The sequence below is a fragment of the Solanum pennellii genome, chromosome 3 (genome assembly GCF_001406875.1).
Source record: "Solanum pennellii chromosome 3, SPENNV200".
Taxonomy (NCBI): domain Eukaryota; kingdom Viridiplantae; phylum Streptophyta; class Magnoliopsida; order Solanales; family Solanaceae; genus Solanum; species Solanum pennellii.
This window is the reverse complement of record NC_028639.1, coordinates 3,545,709-3,561,630: the sequence shown is the minus strand read 5'-3', so window position 1 is coordinate 3,561,630 and position 15,922 is coordinate 3,545,709. Positions and strand designations below refer to the sequence as shown.

At 32.5% G+C, this 15,922-nt stretch overlaps 1 protein-coding gene across 2 annotated transcripts; it reads right to left on the bottom strand.

The window, feature by feature from the left end:
- Positions 1 to 5,622: 5,622 nt before the first annotated feature.
- LOC107012727 (F-box/LRR-repeat protein At3g48880-like) lies at positions 5,623 to 12,089 on the bottom strand. 2 transcript variants are annotated; one of them, XM_015212641.2, is made up of 4 exons: positions 11,797 to 12,089; positions 9,350 to 9,481; positions 6,496 to 6,919; positions 5,623 to 6,313 (listed from the first exon to the last, which is right to left on the bottom strand). In XM_015212641.2, the coding sequence occupies exons 3-4, from the start codon at positions 6,894 to 6,896 to the stop codon at positions 5,758 to 5,760; spliced, it is 957 nt and encodes a 318-aa protein (XP_015068127.1). In that variant the 5' UTR covers positions 6,897 to 6,919; positions 9,350 to 9,481; positions 11,797 to 12,089; the 3' UTR covers positions 5,623 to 5,757. The 2 variants fall into 2 exon arrangements, with proteins under 2 accessions (XP_015068127.1, XP_015068128.1); XM_015212642.2 differs by lacking the exon at positions 9,350 to 9,481.
- Between the last annotated feature and the right edge of the window lie 3,833 nt (positions 12,090 to 15,922).

Below are 15,922 nucleotides of genomic sequence, written 5' to 3'. Positions count from 1 at the left end.
TGATATAGTATAACAATAAACTATTTTCACGGAGAAATTTAAACTTTATAATTTGTCAATTTTTTTATTTCAATTAATCACATGTAGGTGACGACAATTATTATATAATGTGATTGAATACCATTTGGACACTCAACTTAACAGAAATTAGGTAGAAAATGGCATTTAATTCATACTAAACTTTGTTGACAACGAAGATATAGTCTAATGTTATAGTGGCATGAAAATTGAAAAAAAATCTTTGCCAACTTTAATAAGTTAATTAATCATAAAGATTCAGAATTTATACTTAAAATATATTCGTTAGAGTCCTAAGATAAAATAAGTTAGATCTTTTTTTATGGTTGACACCTCTTGGAAACCAAACCGAAAAGAGAATTGATGGAAGTTCTTCCAATGGCAGCTCTTGACCGGTATTAGAAATTTGTCATTTGCATTTATCAAAATGTACCTTAAATGTTGCACTTTGAGTGAGTTTCATCACAATTGTCACGACACGATAGTATCTCTAGTCGTAACATATGTTTACAAACACATGTAATTCTAAATTAATTCATGATCTGACACGATTTGAAACTAACATATATAATATTTGTAAAAAGAAAAAACTAAATATAAAAGCTAACTGAAATATACGATGAGTCCAGATGATAACTAAAATTGAATATTCAAAAATGATTTCATCAAAACATACCCAAAGCTAAAAAAAAAAGAAGAAAGAAAAAAAAAGACACATCTAACTGAATTTGACTCCGACAACATCTACTAGGATGAGTTGCTAGGACAAGCCCCCAAATAACTCTAATTATCTGAAAATTGAAATAACAAATACTGAAGTCCTACTAATCACGAACTAAATGTTGAATGTACGAACTTATATTATCAAATAATATAGTGCTAAGTAACTCTCTCAGCTGAATGTAAATGATAAACTAAACAAAATTGGTAATGTTAATAATACTGATAATCGATTAATTTATAAATACTGAATATATTATATTAAAATAATTATAAACACTTTAGTTGATACCATCTCGTGCAAAAATACTAAAAATACCAAACATGGACTGATCATAAAAATCCTTACATAGTAACTAAAAATATGAAAATTATAAAACACATTATATTCGAAGGGCTCATCAAGTATAATCTAACAAACATATTGAGAATTATGAGAAAAACAGATGTTTCGAGGTTGATAATGAAGAGAAATAGAATTACTTTGAAAGTCATGTTAATCATAAGAACCCTAAAACTTTACGTAGTTAAATATCTAAAATTATAGAAATTTCCTAGGACTCAATGGGCAAAAGGATATCAATTAAAAATTTCATATACCTAAAATGAAAAAAAAAATAGCTTGATTCCTTAAACTGGGACTTGAAATTGTGAAATCCTAATTCTTGTTTGGGAGAAACCTTGTACATATGGAATTTGATTTTTTGGGAGTTAGGTGTGAATGAGGAGGTTTAGTCGACTAATTCTTAATCACACTTAGAATAGGCCAAAATGATATAGTGTAGGACTTAAAAGAGTGAAAATACCAAAACAATCATAATTTTCACGCAAAAAGTATTGGGTGAAAATTGTGGGATGTTACTTGTGCGTTGATGAGGAGTAAGAGTTGTATACAGAATCTTGGTCAAATGGAATGGAAATGTCATCCACCTGTAAATTGATTCTGGTCAACAATCTTTAACATTTTTTCCTTTTTTGCTATCCTACCTGTTTATTTGATAAATGACAAAAAAAGAAAAAAAACTAAGTGACATTTTCTTTTGAGTTAATATCTCTAAACTCCCTAAACTATTCACCTATTTCCAGTTGAACACTTAAAGTATGGGGTATTGTGGACAATTATTGTACACCCCCGAACCATAGATCGCGTGATCTGGAGAGCGACGGTCAAAAAAAGGATTTATGTGGACCTAGTACACTGTGTGAGGTCCGTCATTTTCTCAGATTCATCTCATTTTTCTATTACTTGAATGGCATTTTATGCAAATTGATTACTTAATTTTCATTCTATAAATATCAAAGCTAAAATTGGCTGGTAATCCTTTGGGGTGGCCTAGTGGTTTGAGCTTGGGACTTCCATGTTGGAGGTCTCAAGTTCGAAACCCTTGCCAACGAAAGCAAGGGGTTTGCCTTTTGGGTTGTCGCACTAGGCAGCGAGCTATTGTATAGGAGCGGGGTTTTTACCCTGCCCGCACCCAAAGGGTAGCGGCTGCGGGTTTCCCTTGTCATAAAAAAAATTGGCTAGTAAATTCTATCCAATATATAATAATATTTAATATTTCTCTGTTTTCAGAGAGCATCTTAGTAACGATTGACGACCTCTTCTTTGAAGACTTAAGAGATGTAGATTCTCTAAATTACTTGATTTTCATATTCCTTCAACTAATCACTCTCATAAAATTCTCAAATTGTATTCTTTTAAGTGTCTAATCAGTAAAGTGACCTACTAAACATTTGATACTGTTCACAAGTTCAAAGAACACGAGACTCTTTACTCTTTACTGTTATTTATCATACACTCTACGGTAACATTCTTGATTGCAGGACTCAACATTGAATCGTTATTTAAACAAAACGAAAATTCAGTAAAGAATTCCACAAAGCGTACACTGAATTCCTTTTTACACCCAATACTACTTTTGGAATCAAGATCCGACATGAGTAAAGAATTAATCAGTAATACAACCTTAGAAAATGAAAGGAGAAGATACGATAGAGAGAGATTTAGGACATACCTTAAGATTGTTTATTCACTTCAGTGTGCGCAAAAAGTATTGGGTGAAAATTGTGGGATGTTACTTGTGCTTTGATGAGGAGTAGGAGTTGTATACAGAATCTTGGTCAAATGGAATGGAAATGTCATCCACCTGTAAATTGATTCTGGTCAACAATCTTTAACATTTTTTCCTTTTTTCTATCCTACCTGTTTATTTGATAAATGACAAAAAAAGAAAAAAAACTAAGTGACATTTTCTTTTGAGTTAATATCTCTAAACTCCCTAAACTATTCACCTATTTCCAGTTGAACACTTCAAGTATGGGGTATTGTGGACAATTATTGTACACCCCCGAACCATAGACCGCGTGATCTGGAGAGCGACGGTCAAAAAGAGGATTTATGTGGACCTAGTACACTGTGTGAGGTCCGTCATTTTCTCAGATTCACCTCATTTTTCTATTACTTGAACGGCATTTTATGCAAATTGATTACTTAATTTTCTTTCTATAAATATCAAAGTTAAAATTGGATGGTAATCCTTCAGGGTGGCCTAGTGATTTGAGCTTGGGACTTCCATGTTGGAGGTCTCAAGTTCGAAACCCCTTGCCAACGAAAGCAAGGGTTTTGCCTTTTGGGTTGTCGCACCAGGCTTGCCTAGTGCGGATTACCTCTCCTATGTGGTATGCGAACTATTGCATAGGAGCGAGGGTTTTACCCTGCGTGCACCCAAAGGGTAGCGGCTGCGGGTTTCCCTTGTCATAAAAAAAATTGGCTAGTAAATTCTATCCAATATATAATAATATTTAATATTTCTCTGTTTTCAGAGAGCATCTTAGTAACGATTGACGGCCTCTTCTTTGAAGACTTAAGAGATGTAGATTCTCTAAATTACTTGACTTTCATATTCCTTCAACTAATCACCCTCATAAAATTCTCAAATTGTATTCTTTTAAGTGTCTAATCAGTAAAGTGACCTACTAAACATTTGATACTGTTCACAAGTTGGAAGAACACGAGACTCTTTACTCTTTATTGTTATTTATCATACACTCCACTGTAACATTGAAAAATTATGTAGTCCTTGTAATTCAAAAAAATAAATCTATAGATATTTTACCTTTGAAGACGATATTTTACCTCTGCCTGTTCAAGTCATTTACCTCGTCTTTCAGCAGTAAAATGATAATAAATGGAAATCAATCAGCTATATCTTTAAAATGAGATTAAAGCAAGTAGTGATAAAAATATTTCTAATGAACATGCATTCATAATCAGGAAGAGATTAGCCGTTTGAAATATGTCATGCATTATTTCAAAAATCTTCAAATCATCTAATTTGATTTTACGTCAAGATTTAAATGATACAAATGAAATTTACACAAATTTTATGTCGTGTCTGCAAGTATTCGTAACATTTACATTTATGAAAGGAAAAAAAAAAAGAAAAAAAAAGACACATCTAACTGAATTTGACTTTGAAAGCATTTACTAGGATGAGTTGCGAGGTCAAGCCCCCAAATAACTCTAATTGTCTGAAAAGTGAAAACTGAAATTACAAATACTAAAATCGTACTAATCACGAACTAAATATTGAATGTACGAACTTATATCATCAAACAATATAGTGCAAAGAGTATGTGATCATTACTTTGAATATACCAAGTATGAGAGACATACATCACTACTCACTAGTATACTAAGTTGAACTGATATACTGATTTAGAGTAAATGAACTAATTTAATTCCTAGAATCCATCATGTGCTAAGTAACTTTCTCATCTGAATGTAAATGACAACTAAACAAAATTGATAATTTTAATAATACTGATAATCGATTTAACTTATAAATACTGAATGCATTATATTAAAATAATTATAAACACTTTAGTTGATACCATCTCGTGCAAAAATACTAAAAATACTAAACATGGACAGATCATAAAAATCCTTACGTAGTGACTAAAAATATGAAAATTAAAAAACACATTATATTCGAAGGGCTCATCAAGTATAATCTAACAAACATATTGATAATTATGAGAAAAACAGATGCTTCGAGGTTGATAATGAAGAGAAAAAGAATTACTTCGTGGATTGCTACAGTTCGTAGATATCTCGTGAAAATCAGGTCAATTATTAAGTCTCTCAAACTTGGTATATGAGACTTATCTATGGAACATGATTCTATTTACGAACTTTAAACAATGTCACTAAAAGTCATTACACTATTAAATATCGAATTTCAAATTTTGATTTACGAGACAATCTATGACCCATAAAGTTGCCTCGTAAAACTCAAGCAAATTTCATGCTTCTGAAGTTGATTCTACGAGCCTTATTTACGATTTATAATTTTATTTATGACCCGCAAAATACTCCTCGTAGATTTTAAATTTTCTCCAAACTTAATTTCTGAACTTTCAAGATTTGATCAAGACTTAGAACTTTTGGGGTGTTACAATAACATAGTGAATAGATAGAATATATTTTAAAAAAATCTCATTTATCACTATCATTTTACAGTTTCATATTAAGCTATTAAATATTTTTATTACCTCTTGAACTATAATTTTCTTTTAAATTGAAAACCCCCCATTGAGTGTGAAACTCTAAAGACATCGAAGAATAATATGTTTGATCAAACTTCTAAATTCAACTTATTTTGAAAGTGCTTTTAAAATTTACCATTGCGCGCGAATTAGTGTACAACGAAATTTATAAATAGTGTTTCTGAGGAAAAAAAGTCCCACTTTTAAAGAACTTTGCTACTCCAACAAATACTTATTTTCCGCTAAGCTTTGGCAACACTTCACTTTTTTCTTTGGGTTGAGAAATAACCACTCAAAAGCTTGTCAAACATGCTATAAAATTACAATATGTAAATAGATAATGAGAAACAACAAGCATAAAAGATCATAGAAACACGAAGAACATGAAAACCTCCCAGTCAAAGAGAATAAACGTACAACACAGAAGCAGCATTACAAGGTTTTTAAGTTTACAAAACATTCTTAAAGTTTTCAAATTGCAAGAGACGTCACCTCATCCACTTTCCAGAGGTCTGCATACTTATACCACCTCAAGGACCCTTCATCATTTCGAGTGCGCTGACACATGATGCACGAGCCACTCATACAGGTTAGAAATTTGTCCAACCTAGATGCTTTTTTGAGAATGGATTCATCAAGCTCGGTTAGAATTTTCATCGGTGCAGGTGGAGGAAGGTCTTCAGTAATTATGCAATGCGATATGTTGAGCACTTTCAACTTTTTTAACCCCTCCAAGAGAATAACCAAAGCATATTTAGGTAACTCCGTACACCTCACACTCAACACTTTCAAGTTTGGAAGAAATGCAACCAGTGCAGATGCAAGCAGTACATCGCAGGGGTCCATAATCTTTAGCTCAGAAATTTTTTTGCAACTCCTTCCAATTTTCTCAATGACATATGCAGGTTCTTCTAAACTAGGCATCGTCAGTGATTCAAGATCTTTCCATTCCTGAAAAGCACTGCATATTGTTCGTTTCTCTAGTTTTTCCCAAGCAGGCATAACAAGGCGTTTAAGCCGTGGACACCTAAAAAAGAGGAGAATTAATTAGCTGTCCAATATATTTTCACAGTAATTTTTGCTTCTCCTGTACTAAATATACAATAGAAAATTATATCAGAAGCCCGAACTATCAAACAATGCTTGCTATACAGTTTTTTTATTTAAGGTATAATACTATAGAAAGATTAAAGTTTAAAATGGGAATACCTCTTGGCTGTATAAGTCAGTTGATTGTTGTCAACATACAAATTATAATGGAAGATCAAGGTCAATAGGTTTCCACGACTAAGGTTCAAGCAGATCTTTAGGATGCGGGTCAATTTTTCACGAGATGGAGTGTCGACAAATACATATGGCGGTGCTTGAGTTTTGATGAAATTTGACTGCATTACTGACAAGTCCAGTGTTTTCCAGAGACGTTGGTCAGAACAAGCCAATTGCCATGCAGGACAAACTTGAGGATTTACAAAGATCAACTGGAAAAGGTCAAAGGACTGGAATATATTCACCAGCATATCAATATTAAGGTCCTCCCATCCCCTTACCGGAGAATTTCCTTCTTCCATCACAACAGCTTCAATCTTTTCTTGTTTTTGAAATGACATCATAAAAACTTCAATCTCCTAAGTTCCTGTAGAACCAAAAAAGGTTATTACTTCTCTAGATCCAAGAAGAATAATTGAACTCCTGACATCAAATTGATGTTGCTTATTGTCATCTGTGTTCTTGTGAATTTACTCAGACCATGAAGAATAAAAGGTTAAGCCCGGCAACATATAGAAACATAGAAGAAAGTACAAATACGTCCGAGGAGTACTGTGATGCCCAAAAGTGAAGAAACTAGGAAAATATAACCTGGAACTTAAGTTGGTTGTAGATAACGACAGAGAACTAAGTTCTTGCCGGCATAACTGACGGAAGTATCACATTTTGGATAAAAATAATCATTACTGAGAGCAAAGTCAAAGAAAATATTGGAACTCGCCTTACGTTCCTCATAAACCTAGTGTCATTATTCTTCGTTAACATGGAGGACGGTCACTACTACTAAAACCATCTCTAACTTAACTTGGCCAGTGATCTCAACGATTTCTCATCGAAGGTAAATCAGTAATATCCTACCATATACAGTATATCCCTCCAACCAAATTTCCATACATTTTTCAATTGCCTTCCAAATAAAGTAAGGAAATTTAATTCTGAGATTTTGTTACGCTTTTCTTATAACTTTCTTTTCATTAATTTCTAAGCTCAAATGTGCTTCTCTTCTGCATCTTCTTGATACACTTGATGAAGTTTTTTACCTCAACAGAAAAAATATAATCTTCGCTTCCGCTTTTTTTTTTTACTTACATTTTATAACACAATTCCAAGCATAGTTCTAACCAGTGTACCAGAGCCCTTTCTGATTTTCTTAAAACATAAAAAATAAGAGAGGGCCTTAAAGCAAATGTATCTTTACTATAAGAATTGTATATAAACCTAAAAATTATATGAATCTGTGCAGCAAACTACATTTTTAAATTAGCCAATGGGAACTCATAGACCAAGTGCGAAGCCCTATGAATTTTTATAATTCATTCGGGCTAGATTCAAGCTAAGAATCCAATTTAATTGAACCAAAGGAACATGAGGTGACTTGAGTGGAGAGAAGTTATTAACATGCTTGAGGATAATTATTTCATGAACCATTGAGAGTTGGACTAAACGGATACCTAGGATTTTAATTTTTATGTAATGGGAGTTAAATGGAAATGTTAGCTACATTTCACAGTGAAAGAATGTTATAGACAACTATGCTCACAAAGTCAAGCACCTACTAGATGGCCATGGAAGTTAGTATGGAAGACTTATCTACCTATGAGTGCTTCAGCTGGATCAAATAAACAATGCTTGCCTTACTCTAGACAACCTGAATAGGTAATGATTACAGTAGGTCCACAGATGTTATTTTGCAAGAAAACTCAGGAGACAGTCAACCACCTGTTTCTTTACTGCCCATGGGCATATGAGCAATGGGACATGTTCCTATGTTTTTTTAATGTAAGTTGGTGATGCCACAAAGATTAAGAGATGCCAAGATGTTTTTGGAGTCTACGCACAGTTGATAACGCTAGACAAAAATATTTGTGGTAATAAGAGTTCTTGATAAACATCAATACACCCAAAAATGTTGTGAATATCAGAAATACCAGAAAAAATTTACTGGTAAAGATTATGGAAACTTACCAATGGAAGAACAGAAATATTGGTATATGCTTGAGCAAGGAGGGGGAGAAGCATGAAAACACGGCGGAGAAGAAAAGCAAGAGACATTGAAGGTTTTGTGGAATAAAGGGTGTTAATTGAAAAGAACCTGAATAATATTAAGACTCTGCTACAAGTCAGATTCATGACATTATAATATCCATTAAGCGCTTTTAAACGAAACAAAAACTAATGCACTTAATTGGTTGAATATGAATGATTAAGATTCATATCTTACAAACAAATGCACTTAATTGTCTGAATCTGAACAATTCAGATTAAGACCTCCATTAAGTGCAAACAAATTAGGCACGAGTGATGTTTGCCTCTAAAGTGCTAGTTGCCGACTGATTCCCATAGGAAGGGAACAAACATTAGAGTTTTAGCAGCTGATATGAAGCCTACACCAATCTTTTCTCTCATATAAACAACTAATCCTCTATTACAGATCTTAGATGTTAGATGCCTCAAAATCCAAATCTCATTTTTAGAAAAGATAAGACAGAATAACCAAAGCACCATTTGCATTTAACCTATACAGGTCAAAAAATGATGTTACAATTCTTTTGGATAACTATGAGAAGTCTGTAAAAACATCAAAAGAAGCTACATTCTTGATTGCAGGACTCAAGATTGAATCGTTATTTTAACAACACGAAAATTCAGTAAAGAATTCCACAAAGCGTACACTGAATTCCTTTTTACACCCAAAACTACTTTTGGAATCAAGATCCGACATGAGTAAAGAATTAATCAGTAAAACAACCTTAGAGAATGAAAGGAGAAGATAAGACAGAGAGAGATTTAGGCATACCTTAAGATTGTTTATTCACTTCAGTGTGCGCAAAAAGTATTGGGTGAAAATTGTGGGATGTTACTTGTGCTTTGATGAGGAGTAAGAGTTGTATACAGAATCTTGGTCAAATGGAATGGAAATGTCATCCACCTGTAAATTGATTCTGGTCAACAATCTTTAACATTTTTTCCTTTTTTGCTATCCTACCTGTTTATTTGATAAATGACAAAAAAAGAAAAAAAACTGACATTTTCTTTTGAGTTAATATCTCTAAACTCCTTAAACTATTCACCTATTTCCAGTTTAACACTTAAAAGTATGGGGTATTGTGGACAATTATTGTACACCCCTGAACCATAGACCGCGTGATCTGGAGAGCGACGGTCAAAAAGAGGATTTATGTGGACCTAGTACACTGTGTGAGGTCCGTCATTTTCTCAGATTCACCTCATTTTTCTATTACTTGAACGGCATTTTATGCAAATTGATTACTTAATTTTCTTTCTATAAATATCAAAGTTAAAATTGGCCGGTAATCCTTCGGGGTGGCCCAGTGGTTTGAGCTTGGGACTTCCATGTTGGAGGTCTCAAGTTCGAAACCCCTTGCCAATGAAAGCAAGGAGTTTGCCTTTTGGATTGAGCTTGTCGCACCAGGCTTGCCTAGTGCGGGTTACCTCTCCTATGTGGTATGCGAGCTATTGCATAGGAGCGGGGATTTTACCCTGCGCGCACCCAAAGAGTAGCGGCTGCAAGTTTCCCTTGTCATAAAAAAATAATAAAATTGGCTGGTAAATTCTATCCAATATATAATAATATTTAATATTTCTCTGTTTTCAGAGAGCATCTTAGTAACGATTGACGGCCTCTTCTTTGAAGACTTAAGAGATGTAGATTCTCTAAATTACTTGACTTTCATATTCCTTCAACTAATCACTCTCATAAAATTCTCAAATTGTATTCTTTTAAGTGTCTAATCAGTAAAGTGACCTACTAAACATTTGATAATGTTCACAAGTTCAAAGAACACAGGACTCTTTACTCTTTACTGTTATTTATCATACACTCTACGGTAACATTGAAAAATTATGTAGTCCTTGTAATTCAAAAAAAAAAAAATCTATAGATTTTTTGCCTTTGAAGACGATATTTTACCTCTGCCTGTTCAAGTCATTTACCTCGTCTTTCAGCAGTAAAATGATAATAAATGGAAATCAATCAGCTATATCTTTAAAATGAGATTAAAGCAAGTTGTGACAAAAATATTTCTAATGAACATGCATTCATAATCAGGAATAGATTAGCCGTTTGAAATATGTCATGCATTATTTCAAAAATCTTCAAATCATCTAATTTGATTTTATGTCAAGATTTAAATGATACAAATAAAATTTACACAAATCTTATGTCGTGTCTGCAAGTATTTGTAACATTTACATTTATGAAAGGAAAAAAGAAAAGAAAAAAAATCTCCCAAGTGGTATCCAAGAGTTCTTAGGAGCATTAAAATTTGATAATGAAAATATATAATTCTTACGTGAGAAACAAGATTTCTTCTTCTTTTCTAAAAAAAACCAATATAAATGAGTTATATGAGAGTTCTTAATGTCATACTCTGAACGAGAAGGGCTTAAAATTGTCCTAATGTATTGTAAAGGAGGAAAGGCTCACAACAATCAACTATTATTTAAACTTAGACTCAAAATGATTCTATTTCTTTCACATGGTGTACTTTCAGACATAACCCTTACTATGGTGAATTTTTTAACAGAAAACGTCATATGCTTCTCACGTGTTTCTGATCCTAATATCTGTTCTCCATTCTTCAGACCATCTGCAGGCAAAACGTCATATATATAGTAGTCTTAACAGAAAACGTCATATATATAGTAGTCTTGTTTGTAACTTCTTTGTTTGCTTCCATATGACCTGCTCGTGATGGATTTTCAACCGGATCAATTTTAGTGAACTTCTCGAAAGTCAACCTGTGTATGAAGGAATATTTGTTTGAATTGCCTAGAGCTTTTTTGACAGTACTGTTTTTCGACGGTCCTTTGACTTAGATGGTTAACAGGGTCTTCCTAGTGTTCCATAACAACTATTAATACCTATAATCACTTCATGTTAATTACTTAGCATATAATTATGTTTCTGGTTGAATGATTGGTAGTTCATTATACCAGCAAGGCTTGCTAGCTGTTGTTAAATGGGTTGAGATTCCATCGACAAGGTAACAATATTAGTACAAGTCAAAAGCTGTAAATTGAGTTGGCTGTGATAAATGGCTACAGTATGATTAATTTAGCAGAAAACTAAACATTCACATAAAGCTTAGAACTTTTCACAACAAAAATCTAAAATTCAAATGCTTCACATAGAAGTAAATCAAATGAAAAAAAAAATGAATATTCTGGAGAAAGAAAACATACCCAGAAGACATAATAGCTTCTAACACTATTGAAAATTACCTGCTCTGAGAAATATGATAGATCTGAGCCCTTAATTTCCATCTTCTTTGAATCAGACCCATCAATTCCTCTTCAGATTTCTCTCCAAGTTGAATTGTTGGTGGCATCTCTTCCTCGAAATCTGTGATAGTGATCATGATCAGGTAAACCAGAAATCTCCGAGACAACATAGTAGAAAGTAAAATATGTTGTCGGAGAGAGGTGTGATTGAATCTTTGAGTTGTTTCCATAGATCTACAGCCATACTTGTACTTGGAGAAGACGAAGGGGAGGAGACTACCGGCCCGTTTGGATGCTTAATAAAAGCAGTTTTAAAAAAATATTTTTAAAAATGCTGAAATTTATTTTTAAAATAAGCAGTTATGTGTTTAGATAAAAAGTGCTGAAATTGTTATGCCAAACGGGAAAAGAAAAAAATGAAAGAAAGAGATATTAGGGTTATATGGGTAATTTGGAAATTGTATAAAAATATTAAGGGCAAAAACTTATAACCTAAAAAAAAAAGTACTCCTATCCAACTTTTAATTTTTGACTTAAAATAAGTTTTTTAACTTAAAATAAATTATTTTGTGTATTATCAAACAGTTAAATAAATCAAAAATCAACTTTTAAGTCAGTTTGACCAGCTTTTAAGCTGAGCCAAACAAGCTCTACAATAGCTTCCTTCCACCACTGTTTGAAAATTTTTAACACCTTATTTATTTCCTTTTTTTTTTCAATTTTAACACCTTGTTGATTAACAATAATACTCCTTTCAGGATTATCTAATTTGACTTAAAATGGAGTTTAATAAATTTTTTTTTAAAATTTTATAGTTTTAAATTAAAATTATGTTAAATATATTAAAATGTTTTTTAATTTTGTGGTATTAAACATGACATATTGAAAATTAAACTTTAAGTGTTGCCAAAAAAGAAAATGGGTCAATTTTTTTTTGAAACAGACTAAAAAAGAAATATGATCATTCTTTTTGAAACAGAGGAAATATATTTTTTTCTTTAACTTAGTAATCTAATAATTAATTATTTTTTTAGTAAATCTTTAGTTTAGCAAACATAAAAAATATATGTATATGTTATAATTATAGTTTATTTAATCGAACTCCATAATAAATTTTGACTATAATATGTATATTTAGGTGTACATATATAAAAAAAAAATATGTATTGGATCTATTTGTATATTTCGGTATACAAATGGATACTAAATTTTGTATATTCCACTATACAAATGAATTTTGCATTTGTATATTTCAATCTATTTGTATATTTCAGTATATAAATGGGTCCCGTCATTTGTATATTTAGGTATACAAATGTAATAACAAAAAACTTCGAATGTTTGCAACGAATTACAAATAAAAGAAGCTTTAGCAGTAACATTTAATTTGAATTAATAATTTATCATTTCATATAATTTTCCCAAAAAAGAGTACTTTTGTTGAGAAATAATGTGTTGGGCTAATTAATTGGAAAAATTACACGTAAGATTTAACTACACAAATAATAGTGTTTAATTTTTAAAAAGGCCCTTGGTGTTTGACCAAGCTCTAATATATACCCTCAAAAGTGTTTTCAAAAAGAGCACTACTGAAGAAAATTTACACTTCGAATGAAACAAATTCTGCTACTTTTCATTCACTCAAAAATTTAACCAAATAATAACTCACTTCTTTACATAAGCATTTATTTTTTATGGGAAAATAAACACTTTTAGTGTCCTAAAAGCTTAGCCAAACGTTAGTAACTGGATATATAATCGAGAGCAGGTTTGGATTAACACTGTGCACCTCACACTCAACACTTCCAAGTTTGGATCTTGAGCTCAGAATATTTTTTGCAATTTCTCAATGACATAATGCAGAATTTTTTATACTATGCATCAAGTGATTCAAGATCTTCCCATATACGAATAGCCCTGCATATTGATCGATGTTTTATTTTGTTCCAAGAAGGCATAACAACGCGTTTAAGCTGTGGACACCTGAAAAAGAGGAGATCTAATTAGCTGTAATTGCTTCTTCTGTAAGAACAATGGAAAATTATAGGGCATCTGATATTTCTGAAACGATGCTTGCCGTATGGTTTCTTGATTTGAGTTATAATTATAATACTACAGAAAGATGAAAGTTAATAGGGGAAATACCTCTCGGCAGTAGAAGTCAACTGATTGTCGTTAACATACATATTGTGATGGAAAATCAATGTTTGTATGTTTCCACGACTAAAGTTCAAGCAAATATTTAGGAGGCGGGTTAATTTTTCTTGAGTCGACATATACGTACGGCCTTCCTTGGGAATCTGATGAAATTCGATTGCAATACTGAGTCCAGCGTTTTCCAGAGTAGTTGATCAGAACAATTCCATTGACATGCACGACAAACTTGAGGAATTACAGATATCAACTGGAAAAGGTTAAAGTATCTTCGCCAAGATATCATTTTCAAGGTCCTTCAATCACCATAGCTTCAATCTTCTTTTAATTTGAAATGGCATCATAAAAGCTTCAATCTCCTAGACTCCTGTAGAAACAAGAAAAGTTATTATCCATGAAGAATATTTGAATACCTGACATCAAATTGATGTTGCTGAGAGTCATTTTGTGAATATACTCAGATCATGAAAAATAAAAAGTTAACCCTCTGCAATATGAAGAAACATAGAAGATTCTACAAATACATCTGAGGAGTACTGGGATGCCCAAAAGTGAAGAAACTAGGAAAATATGAGCTGGAATTTAAGTTGGTTGTAGATAACGACAGAGAGCTAAGCTCTTGCTGGCATAGCTGACTGAAGTATCACATTTTGGAAAAAAATTCAATGTCCTGAGCACAAGGACGGAAAAGCTGAAGACTTGTTATATGTTTTGACAATTTGAAGAGCAAGACAAATACAAAGAGAACTGGGGAATGGGACAAGTGTCTGCTGAAAAAGATGCATATAGTTCCCAGGTACCAAACAGAAGGAGATGCAAAAACATAAAACTTCACCCCCTTTTTTTTTTCCTGTGAATTGAAATGAAAATAAATAGAGCATGATTTGTTTATTTAGCAAAGTTGAAAGAGTTGTTAAAAGATATAAAAGTAGTCCTAAACCTGTCAAAGATAATAACAATAATATTGCAAGTACAATAATAACTATGCCTTAAATCTCAAAATTTTAGAATAGATTGTATGGTCGTAACCATTCCACCCTATGCGGATTCAAACTTTCAATACTACTTTACAACAACTTAGATGGAGTGATATGGATATTGAGGAGTCATATAGCAAACTCTAACTGGATTGGTATTGAGGTGTAGGTGTACTTTACAATAGCTATGCTTCAAACCCAAACTAATTGAGGTCTGGTTATATGAACACTCAATATACATTCTGTTCCATTTGGAGAAGTTGCATTCCAATACACAGATTATTATTAAGGATACTCTATTACAATGGTTTTTCTATACTTTCTATCGAAATAGGAAATACAATTCAGTAATGAACTAAAAAGATCCTGGCAAACAACATACTTAATATAAGTTTACCTCGTCCATATTTACCTTCAACCATCATAGTATCAAACCTATACACCAGGGCAATTGAACTTCTATGGTACACATGTCCAAACTATAATCCAGGACCTTCTTTCCTTATATCTTCTACATGTGCTACTTGTACCTTAATCATCACTCATATTCTCTAGTTTAGTAAAACCACACACCATCATACCATTCACATTTCTACAACAATCATTTCCCGATATGCACTCACGCCATACGCCATCATTGGTTTCATACAACTGACTTACGGAAACCTATTTCACTCTGGTTTGTATCTCCTTATTGCATAACACTCATCCACTTCAACTATAAGATTTTTATATGTTGCATGTTGGTGTATCAGAATATCATGCTAATGTAAATGATTGTTGGACAGTATAGGGATGGAATTTAGTTTTTAGAAGATTTCTCAATGATTGGGAAGTAGAAAAGGGTTGCAGAGTTACTAGGGAAGTTAGGTGGAATGCGAATAGACACAAATGCCACAGACAGGATTCTATGGAGGCACAAAAATGATGGTCTTTACACAGTTAGCAGTGCCTACAAGAGAGGTCTCAAACTGATGTCAGGAGACCCAAACCAT

Excerpts from the sequence above, each read along its gene's own strand:
- LOC107012727 (XM_015212641.2), bottom strand. The coding sequence starts at position 6,896 with ATGATGTCATTTCAAAAACAAGAAAAGATTGAAGCTGTTGTGATGGAA. Across the intron at positions 6,314-6,495 it reads CTGACTTATACAGCCAAGAG|GTGTCCACGGCTTAAACGCC; the intron begins GTATTCCCATTT and ends CCTCTTTTTTAG.